This window comes from Aplidium turbinatum, chromosome 14 (genome assembly GCF_918807975.1).
Source record: "Aplidium turbinatum chromosome 14, kaAplTurb1.1, whole genome shotgun sequence".
Lineage (NCBI taxonomy): Eukaryota > Metazoa > Chordata > Ascidiacea > Aplousobranchia > Polyclinidae > Aplidium > Aplidium turbinatum.
In genome coordinates, this window is record NC_137485.1 from 19506130 (window position 1) to 19527047 (window position 20918).

At 35.5% G+C, this 20918-nt stretch overlaps 2 protein-coding genes across 2 annotated transcripts in view; one reads left to right on the forward strand and one right to left on the reverse strand.

Moving 5' to 3' along the window:
* Positions 1-334: 334 nt before the first annotated feature.
* Positions 335-14245, forward strand: LOC145783327 (uncharacterized). The gene is made up of 5 exons (XM_082595173.1): positions 335-435; positions 8614-8780; positions 9373-9534; positions 9622-10425; positions 11097-14245. Exons 1-5 carry the CDS (start codon positions 374-376, stop codon positions 11345-11347), a joined length of 1446 nt encoding a protein of 481 aa, XP_082451299.1. The 5' UTR covers positions 335-373; the 3' UTR covers positions 11348-14245.
* Positions 14246-18424: 4179 nt separating this feature from the next.
* The window catches only part of LOC145782968 (zinc finger MIZ domain-containing protein 1-like), a 33192-nt gene continuing 30698 nt past the window's right edge, over positions 18425-20918 (reverse strand). Inside the window, exon 21 of the mRNA XM_082594726.1 lies at positions 18425-20826. Within this exon, the coding sequence (XP_082450852.1) occupies positions 20704-20826 (123 nt within the window). The 3' untranslated portion in view covers positions 18425-20703. The remainder of the gene's footprint in view (positions 20827-20918) is intronic.

Consider the following 20918-nt stretch of genomic DNA (forward strand, 5'->3'; position numbering starts at 1 on the left):
AAAATATTTTCAAACTGAACAGGATTTTTGTGTGCAGCCGTTTTGTGAAATGCAAATGTATTAAAATCGAAAGAACTCAACTGACATCGTATTAATATAAGTCATGCAAGATGAATAAAATGTAGTTTATTTTAGAATGAAAAACCTTTTTCAAGCTTATCCAACTTGTATTCATTTCGAATTGAAATAAACTTTTATTGCCATCTACACTACAAACATTTTCGCTTGAAATTTCCCTTTCGCTTCTATAACCGGTTTGTTACTTTTTTGTATAAAAACATGCACTCAAAAGACTTTAGCTTTTAATATTGATGTGACAATGTCATTGCAGAAACAAAGCTAACATTAGGAAACTAATATTTTTAATGCAAACATGACAATCAACAGAAGCAAAAGCTCAAATGGAAGAAACAAATTGGAGCAAAGAAGATTAAGGTAACAGATGAAATTTCTGATTAAAACGTTTCTTTTTTGATTAAAATGTAACAGAACCTGATTTAAACAAACCTTTGTTTTACTATTTTCGCAAACTTTTTGCTTACAGTACAGTACTAGTACCATAGTACACTATTAATTTGTTGGTAGAGTCGAGCATATACTTGCTATGGGAATATAAGGTTTATTTAGGCAGTCCAAAAATTTTGCTAATAACGATTAGCAAATACTACGATTAGCTAATAGGCCGATTAACAAAATTCTTGGATTTCATAATTAAACCTTCAAGTATGTGTTCGACTCTAGAAGATTTCCCAGCAAGTATATGCTCGACTCTACCAACAGATGCTTAGAAAATGTTAATAATTTTCCTTGCCACAAAAGTAGGCTATTAGTTTAGAGTGTAATTAAATATTACAAAGCGCACAACAAAGTGAAAAATGAAGATTTTAACATATTATGCCAAGTCCATATACTGTAAGCTATCATTTTTGTAGTTGTTAGGATTCTTAAAAAAACTTCATCAGCTGTCGTCATTTTATAGAGCGTGCTGCGCTACTGAAAACCTCTTACCTTTAATTAACCTTCTGTTGGATTGATGCAACCATCACACAGAGTCTCGAGCACCTTAAATACAGTATCGCAGTTAAAAACCGGATATTTGTATCGACATGTAGACTTACAACCAACCTGTGAAGCAGCATCTTATGTTGGGCACCAATTTTGTCTTTGAAGTCGGAGACCAGTTTTGTTAGTTGGTTCTGGCTAGTGGCTTTTGTCACACAAACAGTTATAACGCAGCAATTTTTATTTAGTCTTTTAACGCAGAAATAAGTTTTTTATTGTCTTTTGTTAACTTGTTTGCCGGTTACTATAATGTTTTTATTATTTATTGTCGTCGGGTCTCCATAAAAATTGTCAGTTAAAGTGAGCTGAAGTTGCCAAAGCGAATTACGAGAACTAGCCTACTGTGCTGAAGACTGATGCACAATAAAACTATTTTGCCAAAAACAAATCAGTTAGATTTGACGTGCAATCAATCCTTGTTTCAATAAAACATTTCTTGTCTTTGACATACCTTATTTGCTTGTTTAAATTTATTTGACAGAACAAAGAAACACTTTGTTTTTGAGATATTTTATGTTTCAAAAACATGAGAATTGTGCATAGTGTTTTGGTGAACTGAACCTAACCATGAGTTGAACCATAAGTAAACGAAACTAAGGATCACCCCGGCATTCACCATAATCAAAATTAATAAAAAGATTGCAAACGTTTTCGGCCATAGCCATAGTCCCACTTGGTTTTTTGTGATTATCACAAAGAATGATTTGGATGCGTCACTTCGTTTAGAAATCACTTCCTTCGATTTTAAACATTTAAAAATTGAAAATTTTGGTCCCCATTAGTCCTTTCCATGAGCATCAAATACCAATCGCAGTTAAGAAATTTCTCGTTTGCAATGAAACCTTTATTTGTGGACACTGTAAGAGTAAGTTTTACAATTTATTATAAAAAATTCACGGAATGCAGTCATTAAATTTTAATACTTGTAGTTGTAGGCTATGTGTAACAGAGATGCTTTTGAACTACATTCTAGGCAGCCGATTGTAGCAAGAATTAGTGCAAAAAGTTAATGCAAACAAGAAAGTGTAAGAAAGGGTAGTTATTGTTTGCGCTTTTCACAGATTGTTAAGTCTGTTTTAGAAAGGCAAAAAAGCATTAAGGGGGAAAACTTTTTAAATCAAAAGTTACGCCTAGTTTCCAAGGAAGTGTACACCTTTTCGATAATGTCCCACGCAAGTATTTTTTGACAACAATCCAAGACAACATGTTCCAGTTCGTTTACCTGCATCTATTGATTTCGGATATTTATGGCCTCAACGACTGTCTCTGACTACTCATGCAAAAAAGCAAAAAATCACTTTAACCAAATTTCTATTTGCATTTCAAAACTAAAACTTTAGCAACGCATTTTTCCGAAAACCTTATCTGTATTTTTAATCACGAGTAGCCGTTTGGGGATGTACTTGGGTAAAAATAAAGTTTTTAGTTTACTTTAGCGTTTCCAGAGATGAATCGGTGTGGATAAATTTAATTTTAGCCCGACACTCGATCTTTGTTCATGCACAAATCAAACATGCTTCCACTCCATGAAAGTCGCAAACAAAAGAGATAATCTGCAACGCAAACACATCAGCCTTAACCGGTGAAGGAAACAGAAAACAAACTTACCTTCAAAATGATTTAAAAAGAATGAAGAAAATAGTCAACGTATGAATTTTGTCGAAACAACGTGAATGTAAAAAAATCGTTCTTGAACCTATTTTTCTTTTATGTACCTCACACAAACTTTATGAGCTGATAAATTGCATGCAAATAAGTGGATCTATTGAGTCACATGAAGTAGCGTGCAAAACTTCTGACGGAACAGACACATTTTTAGTAGTAATTTTAACTGTTCAATTTTTAAAGTGCTTTATGGAAGTATCCATTCTTTTTATACTTTTAATTTTCAAAGCTGTAGACTAATAAAGAAAAAGCTTTTATTACCGTACCGTACTGAAAGCTATAATCTTTAAAAATGCTTTTTCAATATTAAAAATTTCAATACCTATGTTGTATCTTCAAAAAAAAAACTTAAAAAAGATGTTTCCCACTGCACGGTATGTCGTTTAATGCTGCGACCATTACTGACGGAAAAGCAAAGGACTCAATGTGTCCATTTCTTGTAAATAACACAAAATTGTATCGTTGCATTGATTTTCTTTCGTTTTCAAAATTACAAAATAGTCATAGAAGCAATTTTGTCAGCGTCTCCAATTTATCTAAACTTGGTACAAATTTTTGCCTCTTGACACTAATTTTAGTTGCTCTATACAGCTGTTCTTGCCCGATCTATTAGCTTACATGTTAATTTTCACATTTCCTTACAGCGGCGTTTAAACCTTTAGTGGTAACGGAAACATAAGTTACGTTTCAAAAGGAAGCTGATTAACATTCGGTGAAGAATAATTAAGTAAAACTGCAGAAAACGCTTAATTTTAGGACTTTGGTACAAAACGTTGAACTTCACTATGTAAAGATACTAAAAATTTGATTCAACGAGTACGTCGTCGTCGTCGTTCGTATGAAGCAGAAAGTTTGTGATCAGCCGAATGGAAGGGCTTGGAGCCAACTTTTCGTCAGATCGTCAAGTGTGCGGAGACCTGTTATTCCATTGGTAGGGAAATAGATGGGACACCCAAAAATGATGTGGTTAGCTGTTTGCTCCGTCGCACCGCACTGGCAAGCAGCAGAGTCCCTCATGCCCCAGCGTGTCAAGCAAGCATTGAAGCGCCAACTGCCGTTCTTAATCGGTTCAGTGTCACCCACTCCCGTCTCTGAAGCTCAGAACCAAGTGGGAGTGTTTTATGTGGTAATTTGCGATTTAACGAATTGTTCAATACACCTTCTACTCTCACGATGCAGCATCACACTTTCAGAAGTACCCGTGTTTAATTTTCTTTTATTGTTCTATTTTAAATTCTTTTATTATTTTTAAACGAGACAGGGAAATAACCCGTTGTATCATCCAGTTTGTACCTTGTACGCAATAAATCAACGTGTCAATATATGCTAGTACTAAAAACAAGCCACTTTTAGCAAACAAAACACAAGCCATATGCAAACAGAAACACACACATTCGACTGCACATACAGATACAGTAGGCCTACATGTCCACTTTTTTCAAAAAGTGTCGAATGAATTAAATTGGTGGTTTAATATTGTGCAGTGTCTAAATTCAAATTATAAAAATGGGGTAAAATGACATTTTTGAGCAGTATTTATTGAATTACAAAACACAACTTTTCAATTAGTTGATATGCTTTTGGTACATATCATTGGCTAGTTTTGAAGCACTCCTTTACACTACTTTGTTTTGTATTTGATTGCTCAGTTTTGTATTGTCTCTCTACGCGGTTTATGTGACGTTTTAAGAATAACAAACGTACCGGTAACCTAATAAAAGAAAAAGCAAAAGGTTGTATTTTAATATTTTTATAAGTTAAGTAAGCAGAGATATTTTTCAAAATATTTTTGCGGAACTTGCCTGTATGAAACTACAGAACTACACAACGTCCACAAATCAACATAAAAGACAAACAGACGCGAGTTTTCTATGAATTTGGCGACGATGTAACACGCATTAACGATACGGAAAACAAGATCATTATTGCAAAGCAGTAAACATTGTGTACAGTGTATTTGGCTGTTGCATATAGCCTAGTCCATGCTTACCTATCTGAGGTTAAAAACAAGTAAAGCACATAAATTTTGCTTTGTTTATTACGTGTAAATGCTACTGTATGTCTCGTAGGCCAAGTTAATTCCAAAGTACGCACCATAGCTTTCGAGTTTCAGCGAACTTTAGCCTAGGGATACTTAGGCTATTTTGCATTTGTTGTTGCGTGGACCAAGAGGACAAAAGAGCTGCTTCACCTTTGGAAAAGATATGAAGATAGGTTGGCAAAATGCTAGTGTTGGGCATCATCACAATCGGAAATAGATTTTAAGGTAAAATTTAATGACCAGAAGAAACGTTCCTGTTTGAACTGTGAAGCTTGCGACCGAGTAAAACGAAAACAAAGACCAAGACGGCCATTTATTAACTGAATTGTTAGGAAGTAAAAAAAACTATTTTCGACAAAAAACAAAGTGGAGTCGACATGATTCAAGATCAACCACGACCGCTACGTCTAAAGATTGCGCTTTAATCCTATCTTAATACGAGCTGTTTTAGTACGCGAAAAGCACGTCACGGGCTATCTTAGCCCCGTGCTAATTAGTCGCTAATAACGGGAGCTCTGAAAATCACAGAGCCAAAATATTTTATAAGATAATCGCCATGTGTATTGTGCGTATAAAAGTTAAATTGTTACCCAACAAATATATAGAAATAAAGTGTCTGAGATGAAAAAACATCAGCAAGTCGGTTTTTATTCTAATTTTCCGAAAATAGCTTCAAAATTGAAATTTTTTGAATTATAACATAAAGTAATCCTAAACTGAACAAAAAATTACTTTTTCTCATAAGTATAAGGCATTTTTGGGGGTTTTTACACTTCAAAGTAATTGCACTAACATTTATATTGCACTAACATTAAAATATATATACCTAGCATTACACGAAAACGTCTAGTCACCTGAGACAAAATGCTTATTGTGAAGAGCAGGAAGGTAGAAAAATGACCAGTGTAGATTTAGAAATTCGCAAAGAATACAAACTGAAAGTCAAGAAATTTCACATTTCTAGCACAGTGCTCTTCAACCTTTTTGTCCGTGGTACACCTTTTTTCAATTTTTAATAACTACGTATACCTCACAGATAGCAATGTTTAATTGTGCACAGGAAGTAAAAACATAATAATTAATTAATTGTTTGTTAAAGGAATTATAGTAGTCTTAAACTGGGCACAAGAAACTACGCATGCAAAAGTACAAAAAACGTCAAAATTGAAGTTGATTTAATGGTTAGCTTGTTGTTGCATTGTTCGGCAAGTTGGACATAACGTGGTGTTAGCTCTTTCTCTATTCCTTCCCGCATTAAAGAATCAATGTCAAGTATCGAGTTTCGTTTGTTTGACTTGATCTCAACAAGACTGGAAAATCCTTCTTCACACAAATAAGTGGTAGGCATCTGCACCAAGACATCAATGGCTTTTTGCGCGAGATTTTTGTATTCGGAAAATTCAAGAAGAGAAACCCAACATTCTATGTAATCTTCTTGGAATGAGTATTTTTGATTTAAATCAGCCCGTAGTTCCAATAATTCCTCATCCTCAGTTGGTTCTTCATTAAATGGTTGGATAATCCACAAGTTTGCTTCCAGACAATGGTCGGTAAAAAGTAATTTCAGGTGACCAACAATAAGGGCAGACAAGTTATCTTCAGTAGAAACGTCCTCAAACTGTATACCCTTCTCCAGCTGTATACCCTAGTTTTGATCTGGTATGCACTTGGGTATACAGTATACCCGGTTGAATAGCACTGTTCTAGCATATTTCCTTCTGTGAAATATTTCACTACTAGAGTGGGGCGTCCTGATAAAACTTCGTGTCGCTACAGATAGGGTTAAAGCAATGTAGAGTCTTCTTCTACATCCCACATATTATAAGGTTGAAATAGGTCAGAGCAGTCTATAAATTATTTTGTAATATAAACACGTGGACTGGAAATTCAGTTAAATCAAATTTAAATAGAAGTTACTCGGTTAAACATGAAAAGTCAACACATAACCTAAAAATAAGGTTTGTATAGCAAAACTAATTTATGTACTTCTGTCGCACAAGCTGGATTGTGTTGTATCGTAGCCAACAACAAGCAAATTTTTATTCAGGATTGCAGAATTAAAGAACGCTTTGTTTGCATTGCTTGTGTGCATCTTTATTGCTTCTTTTTTCTTCCATTCCCAGCTTAAGACAACGACTTACTCAAAGAGAGATCGAGCTTTGAGAGTCAATCACCAATTGAACTTGATATTTTAAATTGTAAAAGTTTTTTTGTTTATTAGGCTTTGATACACATAGGTTCCTTTTTTATCACTTCAACATACAGTTTTCACGACTTTTTGTTTAACTCTAAAAATTGGTGTTAGAAAAAGCATATTTTTATAGTGTTTTGGTCAAGAGAGTGTCTATGAAAACAAAGAAGACTTGCAGTATAATAAATCTGCCCGTTATCAAAACTTCCCAATATTTTGCCAGCTATATCCAACCTTTTGTTGTTAATAAACTTAGTAGAGCTTTTATTGTAAAAATTAAAATGCAATTCAATTCAATTCAATTCAATTTATTTTTTGCTGCTGGCGCAAACATGTACAAAACGGCAAAGTAAACATACGAATTTGACACCAACAACAGGAAAAGATGGCAAAACCCAAAAGTTATTTGAACTATTTGAACTAACACTGGGCTACTGGCAACCTTAGCGGCTAGCTGCGTAATTCACCTGTCTATTTTTTGTGCCAAACCTAATTTTCAATCGCCACAGCTTCCACCGTTTATTGGACCATTCAGGTTCAATTGAATTAATTGAACTTGGCTAAGTTGCAATGAGATCTAAGTGTTTGAAATTAGTTACATACCGAGAAACTTTTAGAACATTTTGCTTCATTTTACTACAAAATTCTTCGATTTTCTTTCATTTTGAAATCGAATCAGTTTCACTTCGTGGCGCAGCCGAAACAAGGGTAAAGTTGATGAGAATATTACAACACAAGAAGCGCGCAAAATTCTTAGGTATAGACTAGAGGCCACGAACCAATAGCGGAACTAGAAAAAAAATTGAGAGGGCACCAGTGTTTTAACAAAGCAAAAACTGTAAGAGAAAAATAGACAATCGCGGTGTTTGAATAAAAGAATTGTGAATAAATTTACAACAAAATAGGTTTGTTTGCGCCACGGTTTGCCTGAATATTGGCAGACTGTGGTTCCCGAAAAAAAATTGAAATTACTGTTCTCTACAAGTTAGTTCCTTGTTCCACCATATTATTCTTTTTGATAATAATCTTTTTCGTTAATGCGCTGTAGAAATTGGAGATAGAAAGTTTGATTTAAAATATAAGTTTATGGTTACAGACTGGCTTTAATGTCTTACTTTTTTGATAGAGTGCTGTGTATTCAATCAGTAGAACTTCGAAACTCTGCCAGAGGTATTCTCACATTCCGCTGTATTGCATGCACGGGATATATATCGCCTTACACCTCTATTAACATTAGAATAGGCTGATCTAATTTTAGCTAATTGAGTAGCCAATATGTTTACTTCGAAATATTGTATTAATGTTTCATTGTTTGAGGGCTTCATGAAAAAATTCTACTTTTTAAAACTTCTGTTGAACACACACGCGTATTATACCACCGGCTAGATTAATAAAGTTTGATTGAATGAACAAAACCAGAGGAAAAAAGTGAAGAAAAATGACAAGTTTTTTTATCAGTTTTTTTTTTTGGAGAGCACTTGATCCAATGCATCGTGGATCCACTACTAAATACAGGGTTCAACCACATGTATCACATTCATACGTTACTTACACTTCATTGTTGGTTTTAAAGAAAAAAGGGTTATGCTGCTAGTGACAGAAAAGCCAAGGCCATAAAAAAGAAGAGAGGATTATAGAACCGTTTCATTTTCAGATTGCGTGATTGGTTGGAGATTAAGATTGATGATCCGAACTACCCGGGGCTGGATTGGGTAAACCGGGAAGAAAAGATTTTTCGTATTCCATGGAAGCACGGAGCAAGACACGGATGGAGAGAAGAAGAAGACGCAAGACTTTTTACAGAGTGGTCTAACCACACAGGTAAAAAAAGCAGGTTAATCGGTAGAAAAATACGAACTTTTTAAAATACCCAAGTTGAATATTATTTGGTTAAGTGTCTCTGGTAGTGGCGTAAATATGTGTGGTTTTCAAGACTTCATTCAAGTTTTGTTCCTGGCCCATTTTCTTTTCACTTTAGCATATTAATTATCGTCGATATTCTGTGCATTCAATCGTGGCACAGTGATGATCAAATAAAAGGACAAATAAAATCGCTTTCACTTAGCAATTTTTTTTTCACTCTTGGTCGCAATTTGAATTTGCTTCATACCCTGAAGAGATGTAGCCAAAAGTCGCCTGTCTGACTCAAAAAAAGTAATAAAGTAGCTACGTTGATGAATAAGTCTCCAGCGAAAACAACGAAAATGAAGTAGTTGGAAGTTTTTACTATCTACCATAAAAAGTAAAGCCTACAGTTTTAGCTTGAAAGCTGTTGACTAGGGCATTTATTTTTACTCTTGCTGATTGCATGTTTTCAACAAAACAATGTAGGTTAATGTTGTTTTCAACAGTCGTAACAGCACAGCATCAAATTAAAATTACGACAAAATTGATGAAAATTTGTAATTCCCAGGTGCCAATCCGAGAGATGTGAAACAGCATAAAGCAAACTTTCGTTGTGCTCTTAATTCCTTACGAGACGTAACTCAAGTCCATAAGCTGAGCAAACAAAAAGGAAACGATGCGTACCGAGTATATCAAATGCTACCCAAAAAGAAAATGAAGCAAGGATCAGGTAGTCATGAATTACTTACCTTTTCCAGAAACTCCAGACAGTGCGTTTTCTGTTAATAGTTTTGTCTAATTGTGTTTGTAATTGCAGTATGGATACGAAAGAGAAAGCAAGGAGCACATTCAGAATCCTCCAACTCATCGTGCCCCTTTTCTACAACTAATTCGTTGATACTCCCTCATAGCAAGTTTGAGTTTGAAAGGCATCTTTCTCCTCCAGCTTTAGAACTACCTTTCAACCAGTCACCTGCTCAAAATGCTCCTCCAGTACATCCTATCTTTTCAAGCAAAATCATCAGCACTTGTAATGGTAACCAGGAAATGCATCATTCTATGACAAATTTTCATCCAAATGAAATGAAACCACTTGCCTCTTCATCTCATGGCATTGATTCCATTGGTTTCAGCAACAATATGATCTCAGATACAAAGAAAACATCAATAGACACGCATGCTACTTTTTCTATTCCTACAAGCGAAATTAACTCGACATTTCAATTCAACTCATCTGTTTGGAATGTTATGAAAGATGCAAACGATACTGTAATGGAAGAAGAGTTTCCTCAACAAAACAATTTTCCAGAGTCATCTGAACAGCATTTAAGCAACACGCCCACTTCATGCTTTGGTATTTCCGAATGGGACTCAGACTCATCTGCTGCCCTGAGTTTATACAATGCAATGCCCAGCGACAGTGGTAGCATCACTGCAACAAATGCGAGTTTTTCAATGAGTGACGAGAAATACCCTGATGCAGCTGATTATCTCAACAACATTTTGACTTTTCCACCTGCAAGCGAAGCCTCCAACCACAACATGAAAGCAATGGATTTGTGTTCCTCTCCAAAAAGTGACTGTGACACACACTCCACTCGATTACCCACTCCAAAGACAGGTATAGTTCCATTGCTTCTACACATTGTTTTATTTTGGATTAAACTAGTTGTAAAGCAAAAAACTCTTAAATTCTGCTACTCATAATGGACAATGTCTTTAAAAATATTTACGAAATATGGCAGTTAACAGCAGAGCCATTAAAAGGATGTTTTTGGGCCCGGTATCAATGGGATTCTTGGGCATCGAGTCAAGACATTTATACGAAAAAACGCACTGTATCCAAACAACACGCTGTAGTTTGTTCATTTTTCCGGACTCCTTGAAAAAGTTTCTGGCCCCCAAAGGTGTCCCAACTCGAGCACTAGAGTACTCTTTAGACCCTTTCGGTTAATGCTATGGGTAAATAGTCAGGTGTTGAACTTTCCTATCGAGTCAATTTCACCTCGTGATAGCAAACACATTTATCAACGGCGGATTGAAGAAATTTGGTCACATCCAAGTAAACTTGACAAAAAATCACCATATGATATTTCCAAAACAATCTGAGCGACAAGCTCTTAGACACTTAAGTTTCTACAAAGGTGTTTTTTTTATCCTTCTCCAACCACCTTATTAAGAAATCACGTTATATGGCGTGCACTCAATTGTCTTCCTTTACTGATTCAGCAGAGAATTTTTGGTTTAGCCTATAGACTGCTATTCAAGCCTGTTCATATTATTCTCTTTCAGAATTCATTCCTGAAAATGAAAACGTCTTGGAAAAAACCTTTTCAATACTTCAAAACACTTTTCACCAAACTAACCATCAATCAAGTCATGAACTTATTCCTGAACACAAAAGAGAAGATTGGTTTGTGTCGTGCGACAGCGCTGTGGAAGGTGGTAAATTGCCATCGGCATCAACGTTGTTGTCACCTTGGCCAATGAGTTGCCCCCAAACTGAGTTCAAAGGTGGATTACAAGTTATGTCTTTATGTTGAATTTCGACACTCCGTTTGCACATTCCAGCATAGACATTGCGAAACGTGGTGAAGTGCGATATCTCTTTTTTGAAATAAGTTTGTTACAGACAATGCCACTTGCCTATAAAAAGCGAAGATGTATAAAAATGGAAAAAAGATTATGCAAATGTAGTATTGTGTGTTGTTAATTAATATGCAAGTGATATTAAATAATAAATACTATTAATACCGTACTACAAAAAGTGCTCAATGCCAAGCAAAAACGCCAAGCAGAGCAAATTACATCACATATAGTTATTACTTTCTAAAACCTCTACAGCCTGGCACCCGAGGCATCCGATGGTGGTAGCCCTTTGCAATTCTGAGTTTTTTTGTAGATTGAAATTATAATGTTTAATATCTTTTCAGATATTACCGATTTATTGTTTTTGTATATTTTTTAAGACCTTCTGATGATTCCCTTTTAGGGTGAATAAGGCTGTAGAGGTTTTAAAAAGTAATAACTATTCTTTAATGTAAATGATATTATGTTGAACACGTACAAAACAGGTTTGTGCGTTTCATTAATATATAAATTAACTTATTTTTGTATTGACTGTTGAGATTTTAACAAAAGTGTAACAAATCGTTTCACTTGCAACTACCGCATGGAGTAATGTATTTTAGACATATGCATGGTGTATGTCTCCGTAATGTTTGGTAACGTTATTTTTTGTGTCAAAATAGAAATCGGTTTGAGAAAAAAAACAAACAAGAACTTCAGATACCATCAACAGACAACGGCAAATACTTCACCGCCAATATAATAAATAACATTTTGGTCTTTTAGTATGACCGAACAGCTTTAGAACTTTGATTTTATTGTTGCTGCAATTGGTTATAACTTTGTTATAGTCGATAAGTCTTCTATTTTTATGTGGTCAAGTAGCCTTTTCTTGGTCTTCTGTTGCACATGTTACTTGTAATTTATATGTCGGTCTATTGCTCATGCTCACAAATGTTTTTGTAAATTTTATATAGAAACTGTGCTATAAAATTGCAATCTGCTTCAATTGAGTATAGTTCAGCATAATAACCGATTTAATCATTTTACAAAATACTAAAACCATACTAAACTTTGGCTGCTATCTTGAAACGATGTCACCGTGGGTTTTGTTTTAATACAGTGCTAAGCGAAACGTTAAGCTATGTAAGTCTGGAAAAAATTTTCAGCAGATTGGGGTACGACTTCTCTGAAGCAGACCATGCTTGGCCCAACTTGATCATCAACCAAACATAATTTTGCTTCAACGCAACATAACGTTGCAGATACTGAACATGTTACAGATTTAGCCTACTAGTCACACAACCACAACCCCTGTTTTTTAATATCAGGATTAAAGCCATAATTTTTGTTCATGTGAAATAAGTTACATGTTATGTAGCAACACACAATGAAGTTTAGGTTTTATGGGTTGAACTTTATCATGTCACTAAAAGTATTCTATCCGACAACGATTTTTTGGGGTAAACTTTGGGTTTCAACATTCTTCTATCAAGTCCGGGTATTAAGTCCTTAGAATTTGATAAACATTGTATCAGCTCAACAACGCATTTGCTTAAAAAGGGTTTCTAGATAGAATACAAAACGAAATGTTTATTGCTTATTAACTTACTGGTTACAAATTAACATCAGAGAAATCAACAATACAAGTCAAAAACATTTTGTCACGTGCATTCACTTTGCAGTTAATCTTTCACCTTGACAAGGGCAAATGACAAATCGCCTTCTAATTTCTATATGAAGTGCTTCCGAGAAAATACTGCAAATAAATTGTTTACATTTGTCGCAACAGATTGTTTGGTTAGCTTCAGATTAAATGATCAATGTTAGTTTATTTTTGTAATCATCAACTTAATTTAAACTTTGGCTTCAAACTTATCCCTTAGTTAGGCTACTTTTCTTTTAAAAAAATCTTAAGAATTAAAAACTAGCAGGTTTTTTATTTAAATACTTCAAATTGCTCGGATATTTTATGATTCTTTTTTGGTGTATTGTAACATGTGTGGGACTGCGCTTTTGATATATGTTTTATGCTTTTTCGGGTAAATATTGATATTTAAGTACTCTGACGCTGCTCTTGACACAAACAGCAAAACCTACCACATTTCAAACTAGGAAAAAGAGACAAAATTTATAAGCAATCAAAACATTTTTGTCTCATCTCAAAGTGAAAAGGTTAGGCTACCATTTGATGTATTTCGCTCATTTCGCTCAAAAGCCTCAATGCCGAGGCGTGCTTGCGAGCTGAACGACTGGGAGATTGCTAAATTGACTCTTTTACAGCAAGGATGTTTGTTATAGTTCGAACACTTAGAGGCCTTTCGGGTGGCTTTCGCTTTAGTGCTGAATCAGTAGCTCATGAAATTTTTGACCCAGAGCATTACAGATTTTCGACTGGGACCAGGATCATTATGGTTCAGTTTGAAATGAGTCTTAAAAGTTTTTAATTTTTCCATTTCTAATGAAATCTTCCCCAATAAATGCACGGTGTTTGCCAGTCCAGGCCATTTTACATACCGATACAAAATTTTAAAAATTTCCACAAAAAATTATTCACTTATAAAAACTAAAACCTGAAACACAAATGGTAAGTCCTTTGCTGCAAAATTTTAATTCAACTTCCTGTCAGACTGCTACAGCTTTGGTACAGTAACAATTTGAAATGTGGTAGGTTTTTCTGGCGCACCCTGTATAAGTATAAAGTAACCAAGGAAACCAGCATAAACACTTAGTTTGCATATTTTGCTCTTTTTTGTTCTCTGTTATCCATACACCTGATGGTTAGGCCTATATGCGCTCAAAGGCAACAAGTTGTTGTATTGTTTTTTTTATGTATCATCTGGGCTGTTGTACTGTATTGTTTTAAGCATAATAAAAAAAATCTAAGGTAAAACTAAATCGCTAAAGCTAAAAGCAAATTGTGGCAAAGACAGTAGTAGTGAAATAACAGGGAAATAGCAGGGGACTACAGAGAAGTAGCAGGGAACTAACAGGGAAGTAGCAGGGAACTCAGTGGCGTAGCCAAGGGGGGGTTTTTGGGGGTTACAACCCCCCTTTGGCACGCGTGTGACGTCACAATGTTGAGAATGATGCTTTCTGTCTAAAAAAAAATTGCTAATTTTAAACAAAACTGCATTAAAAGAGCGAGTTTTGCCAATACCAAACATCTCAGTCAGAAATTACCAACAAGAAAACATAAAGACTTAGCTTTATTTCCGAAAAATGCCGAAGAAAACATGATCTTATCCTTTTGCTGTGCCACCGGACGGCACCATGTTACAGGAATATTCATACCCACATTTTTGTTGAAAATGCTCTCAGAATGCACCAAATTCAAAGTAATTTTTCAAAATTTTCTGGGGGAGGCCCCCCAGACCCCCTGCCGCTGGGTCGTCAAAACCCCCCCTTTCAAAATTTCTGGCTACACTACTGAGGGAACTAACAGGGAAGTAGCAGGGAACTAACAGGGAAGTAGCAGAGAACTAACAGGGAAGTAGCAGGGAACTAACAGGAAAGTAGCAGGGAACTAACAGGAAAATAGCAGGGGACTACAGGGGAAACTTGAGCAGTCACATGCATAGTGATACTAAAACAAAAAGATACATAAATACAAAATTAAAACAAACACAACGAATTAAAATACAAATATTTTACATTATCTTTTTTAGCTTGATTTCAACTAAACTGGAAAATTGTTCACATAAACAAGTTATAATCATCGATAAGCACTGGCACAGCAATTGGCTTTTTCGAAAAAATTACTATTCATAAAATTCAAGTAGAAAAAACACTAAACTCAGGAAAATTTACTTCTTGAAGTGAAATTGTTTGATTCAAATCTCGCTGAAGTTCCGATAATTGCTCGTCCTCTGTTGGCTCATCATCACTTATGGCCGCATTATCATCCAATATAACTCTGAAACCTGGAATATCTCAACAAAAATGGCTGAAATAAATGATGCTTTTGAGATGTGGTGCTTGATTGATTGATTGAATCGTTATCCTCCTCCTTCGCATAGGCTACTTGAGGCTTTGAATCACTGACGCAGGCCCGGTCACCGAGATTGGCAGAGTGAAGTTTCCGATTGTTGAAGTCTTGTTGCTGGGGAATTATTCCATCCATTAGATGCCGCTGAATGGAGAGCAGTCAGAGAGTCGAACCAGCGCAGGTTGATTTTGAAGCTTCTTCGTGCCAGAATTCAACTGAGCTATCAGGGCTTCCGTAGAATGCAACGCATCTCATGGCTTGCAAAGAGACAAACAAAGAAGTTTTACAACAAGTGCACCAAACCAGATCTCTGTTTAAAAATATTAAAACAAGACAATATAAATTTCTCAGCCATGTAACAGCTTACCAGCCTTACATCAATGGCGTTTTACATTGTCGGTCATCATTTGACATGACTATTTCAAATCCACGAAACCAGTAAATTTATCTTATTTTATTCGAATTTATACAAGAAGAAATAAAAACTAGCCTATAGGCCTACTCTCGCTTTCTTGAAGTGCTTAGGCTACAATATTTGAATTGTTGGTAGAAAGCTTTTTCCAACATTAAACATAAAACGCTCCTGAAATGGCACAGATGTTGGATGTTAACAGTCAGTAATTTCGACCGTGGTGATACAAGGTTTTCTTTTGAAACCTATTAGAAACATAAAATTTGTTTGAAGAGCCTACAACCGAAAAGAAATTCCACACCGCCACATTATTATATACGCATACGCATCCACATACGCTGACTTGTAATTGGAAAGTGGGGCGTTTTGTTTTCATTTCAGAGTCTTTGTTTTTCAAATCCAAATACTGCTTCACTCTTCTTTTGTATTGTGTTTAGTTTCTGTTTTCGAAACTGTTGCAATTGAAAACTTTTAGTACCGGTCCTTTTTGCTGGTACCATGGCCAGATTCTCCTCTGAAAACGGCCCAGTTAACAGCAATTTGGTAAAACCAGTCACAAAAGGAAAAATGATTGTTTGATGAGGAAGATCAAACTGAAAGCGTAGAGCAACATCATGTCAGCGATGAGAAAAACTTAAAGATTAACATCGTTTTGCAGTTGGTAGATCGGACATCGGACAAGAAGATTGGTAAAATATATTTTTGTCAAAACGCGTAGTGTGGTTGACATTTTGAAATCAATAAAATCATTTAAAAGTAAAAGAACACAACTTGTGCATCACTTACAACTTGTATGTAAAGCACAACATAAATGTCATTAATGAGCCAGTAGAAAAAGTTGAAGCATGACATTGAAGCAATAAACAAACGGTCGGTGGTGTTTGGCAAACTCTGAAGGAAATTATTGCATTGGCTGCATATTAATGTTTTTCCGCCTCATTTTTAAACAAGTCTATGGTTTAACAGACACAATTGCAAAAAATGTTACAGTAGGTGTCGACACTGAAAAACGTGGGGGCGTTATGGTGTTCATGCGGCACTGCACAATGCACATATGAAACAAAGGAACATTGGAGACTAAGACATTTTCGTGATTTAGGTTGTTGTTCTGCTGAGCCCAAATAAAAAGCCTAGTTGATGGAAGATTTTCTGTTGGCTAAGTTGTGACTTTTACCACCAAGCCGACCTTTGATTCTCGTGCATATAGATTTGGGTTCGATTCCAGGTCGAGTCATACCAAAAACTTTGAAAAAGTTACTAACAAAGGCCTTGATGTGCTAGCTAAACCATGGTTCGGCATGTCTTTAAAAACATTAGGCTACTTATGAAACCGTTGATGCCTGGTTCAGGCGAGACAAGGGGTTTACAGTTTACTGTTTGTGCAACACACAAAGTCAGACAAACCTGAAGGAATAATCTCAAGTAAGCAATTTTGTTCTCATGGTGAAATTTTAAGATTTGAATCAGATTAATTATTAATTTAAGGTTAGTGCTGCTTACTTATAGCGATAATAAACTCTTGGTTGAGACATTGTTAATAAATGTTTAAGTTAATTCCAAGAAGTCAGTAAAACGTCGACGATAACTCAAATTCTGTTTCAATATTGCCCTCTTTACACAAAGGAACTATACAGTGGTAGGGACTAAGTTTGTCAATAACTTCATCATTCATTAAGATGCAAAATTTCTAGAAGTGTGATAATATTTAGTTTATCTGGAAGCAGTGGCGTTGTTACACAAATTCCTGTTCTTGAATATTAAAGAAATTGATTTCTATTCATCATGCTAAGAAACATGCACTGGAGTTCATTAGAAAAATATTGTAGTCCTAATTAACTAATTATTAACAAATGTTAAAAAATAATTTAATTTATTAAATCTGTTAAGCTGATATCGAAATCCTTGCCATGGCAAGCTGTGACGTGTTGGTATTGGATTCACGTTTTGCCTGTTGTTGCGACGAAAGACTGTCGGGATGACCGTGCCAAGATGTGTATCAATGGAGACAATGACTTTCGACGTCTTGGCAAAGTTGTCCTTTTTTCGCTCATGATCTTCAAGACCTGCCATTTTTAGTGGAATGCAAAATAGCGAGGTTATCAACATATGCATAGGCCTACTTGTAGTAAGTAGCAGATCGCAGACACGGATGGTCTAGCGGAGGGGCGACTGATCCTCATGATCACGTCAGAAGACAAAACCTCTTAGAGATCTAAGGATTCCCTGTTCTCAGCCAAAAGGTCTAAATGCGGACCAAGTGTTCGTATTCTAGAAGTGAGCGTAATTGCTTGCAGGTCTTGATCTGCAAAAGCTGTCTGTTCGAAGAAATAAGATCTACTTTCTGGAGGTAAACTTCTCGTCGACATCCTGGGCGTGAAGTATGACTCGATTCACTTTTAAGCTACCTCCCATATCGAAATACGGTGAATGGAGTAAGTTGTTGAATTTGACAAAACATTGCCTTCAACTTCCATAACAGTTCTCTTTTATGATGCTCCAAGGAATTACCTCAAATTTATGAAAAATTACTAGGAAGCGGTCGCAATAGCATTCAAGAGGCATTTACACACGTAGCATTCAAATTGCGACTTTCATTCAAATAAACGCTTTAAATATTTCTGAATCTGAATAAAGCTCTTGCACCACCATAAGTCAAACCGCATCATGTCGTTTGGTGTATTTCTCATCTGGCGATCAGATTGGCGCAAAATACGAAGCGGAAAAGTTACAAAAATACTCATAAAACTGCTCCATTCTACCACAGCAAAACTCAATTGAGTTGTTGGCCAAAGGACGACCGTTGCCTTTGTTGATGAAGCCACACTGCAATTTGTTTGCAAATACTGCCTCTAGTGGTCATGTCATGATGTAGAAACCATAAACTGAACAAAAGTACATCAAGAAAAACAAACGAAATACATTACGCTACACTTTTGAGCAACCAGACAGCACCGAGCGATGGGGTGTACATTGTACACCAGACCACACCAATAGCAATTTCGGGGGAGGTCTAAAGATAGAGGTAGGCGGACTATTTAAATAACGTTTTTTGCGTTTTAGTTAAACAAATTTTGTTTGAAGATCACTTGGCACCGACGAGATGCCAGATTTTTAGAACAATTTTGATTTAATTCTAAGTGATTTTTGTTGAGGCAAAGTTGAAGGAATGTGTGGCAAGATATTTCGTTTTCAAGTGGATAGTTGCGTTGTTATTTAGAGATATTAGAGTGTGAATTTAACAACACTGAAATGTTATTTGAGAAACAAACTCAAGAGAAAGCTTCACGTGTGATGTTGTGAAGTAAATTGATGAAATATGGCCACGAGTTTCGTACTTGCTTTATATTTCTATGCTTAAACAACAAAATTGGGATTAAAATCAAATTAGAGTATTCAATTTGCTTTGTTTTAGCCAATAATAACAGATCTCTAAATAACTTTTTTTGATTTTGGAAAATTAAAACAGAGTAATTTTTCATGCTGCTTGTTTATTTTATATTTGTACTGAGAAATTACGTTTACAAGGAAAGCAATTGTGGATTATTTTGTTCATATAATTTCAAATAATGAAACACCACTGTGTATGTGTTTTGCATTATATAACAATGTATTTTCCGAAAAATCCTTCGGAAGCATTCCCGCAACTTCGGAATGAGATGAAAGACAAACAATGTTGTATTAGGTGGAAACGAAAACAACGAAACTGTTTAGTCATCTGAAATGTGGATGTCGTTGTTTTCGCATTATGTCTGAAATGGCATTTTTGCTGAGACAGCAAAAGTTAGAAGTAAACAAACAAGCGTGTGTTTTTAAACAGCTGACGTGAAACTTATACAATAATAAACTTACATTACCCGGGAAAGTGTGTGTTTCAAAAGCAAGTCTTGTCTACATTATGCTGTCTGTCGTCAATTGACAACAATGAACTCATAAAAATTAACGACAGTAGCAATATAAATAAAGACAAAATAAAAAGTAAGACATAAATAAATTGGAAATTCATCACAAAAATGTGACATACTGGACTTGGCCTAGTGAGCACAACTTTGCTAGCGGCGATTGATTGTGTGTTTTTCTATTACAGTTTATGCGTGACAAAAAGCACCGAAGCATAAATAGGTCGATGACAGAGGGAATGTGAGACGTTATTGCGTAAACACCTTCATAAAAAAATTAAAGGTGTAGCATTCGATGAAATAAACAAACTGCACGCCAGCATTGGCGAGGTTGAGGGAATAAAAGTTTTTTACCAAATTTTTGTTCCAAATTAAACTTGTTCTTTTCGCCACTGCCCGGCTCTGCTAATTGGCAATGATACAATGATCCAACCAGCAACGATCCGCTTTGTACGGAAAATAAAGATTGAAAATAAAAAGTTGTCAAATGTTTCATCAGATAAACGTTGCAACTAGTGTTGGAAACAATAATTATCCTGATGAACAACTAACATTTCAGTATTGAAATGTTTCGCTCGGACTTATATTTATCAGCAGTAATGATAAGACGTTTTGAAAAAGCAATTGACCTGAGTTCCCGTCATCTGTGTTTTGATCCTGCGAGCGCAGTCAAACAATGAAATAGAAAACAACAAACTTTTCTCAAATAATTGCAGCTAAAAGTGCAAGGACGTGGCTCATACAAATCATTGTGACGTCATGAAACAAACAACAAACAATCAGAAAAAAGACTTCATCGCATTGTGACTTCAATAACATTGTGATTATATGTCTTTTCAATGTCATGTGATGTTCATTAAACTCAACAAAAAAATTTCATATTATAATGATTTCTTCTTCATGTGAACATTTTCACCACAAAGACATCATAGCAAATGAGAAAATGATACTCTTCCAGTTATATCTAGCAACGTTTAAACGACGTAAAAAAAGCAGCTTTTGCTAACTGAGTGATTGTGTTGGCAAAAGAGAGATTCATGTGGCAGAATCGAAAAGTGAGAGAATATCATCTTCTTCTGTGATGTTGTTGGACGTGGCGGCGACAGCTCCCAGTTCATTCAGTGGAAGAATGTCCAACAGTTCTGGATCTGGAAGAATCTGGAAATAAAACAAAATGTAGAAAAATTTGGAATCTTTTAGGTTCCACCAGGTCAATACCAGGTGTCAGAGAAAATTGTGGCTTCAATAAA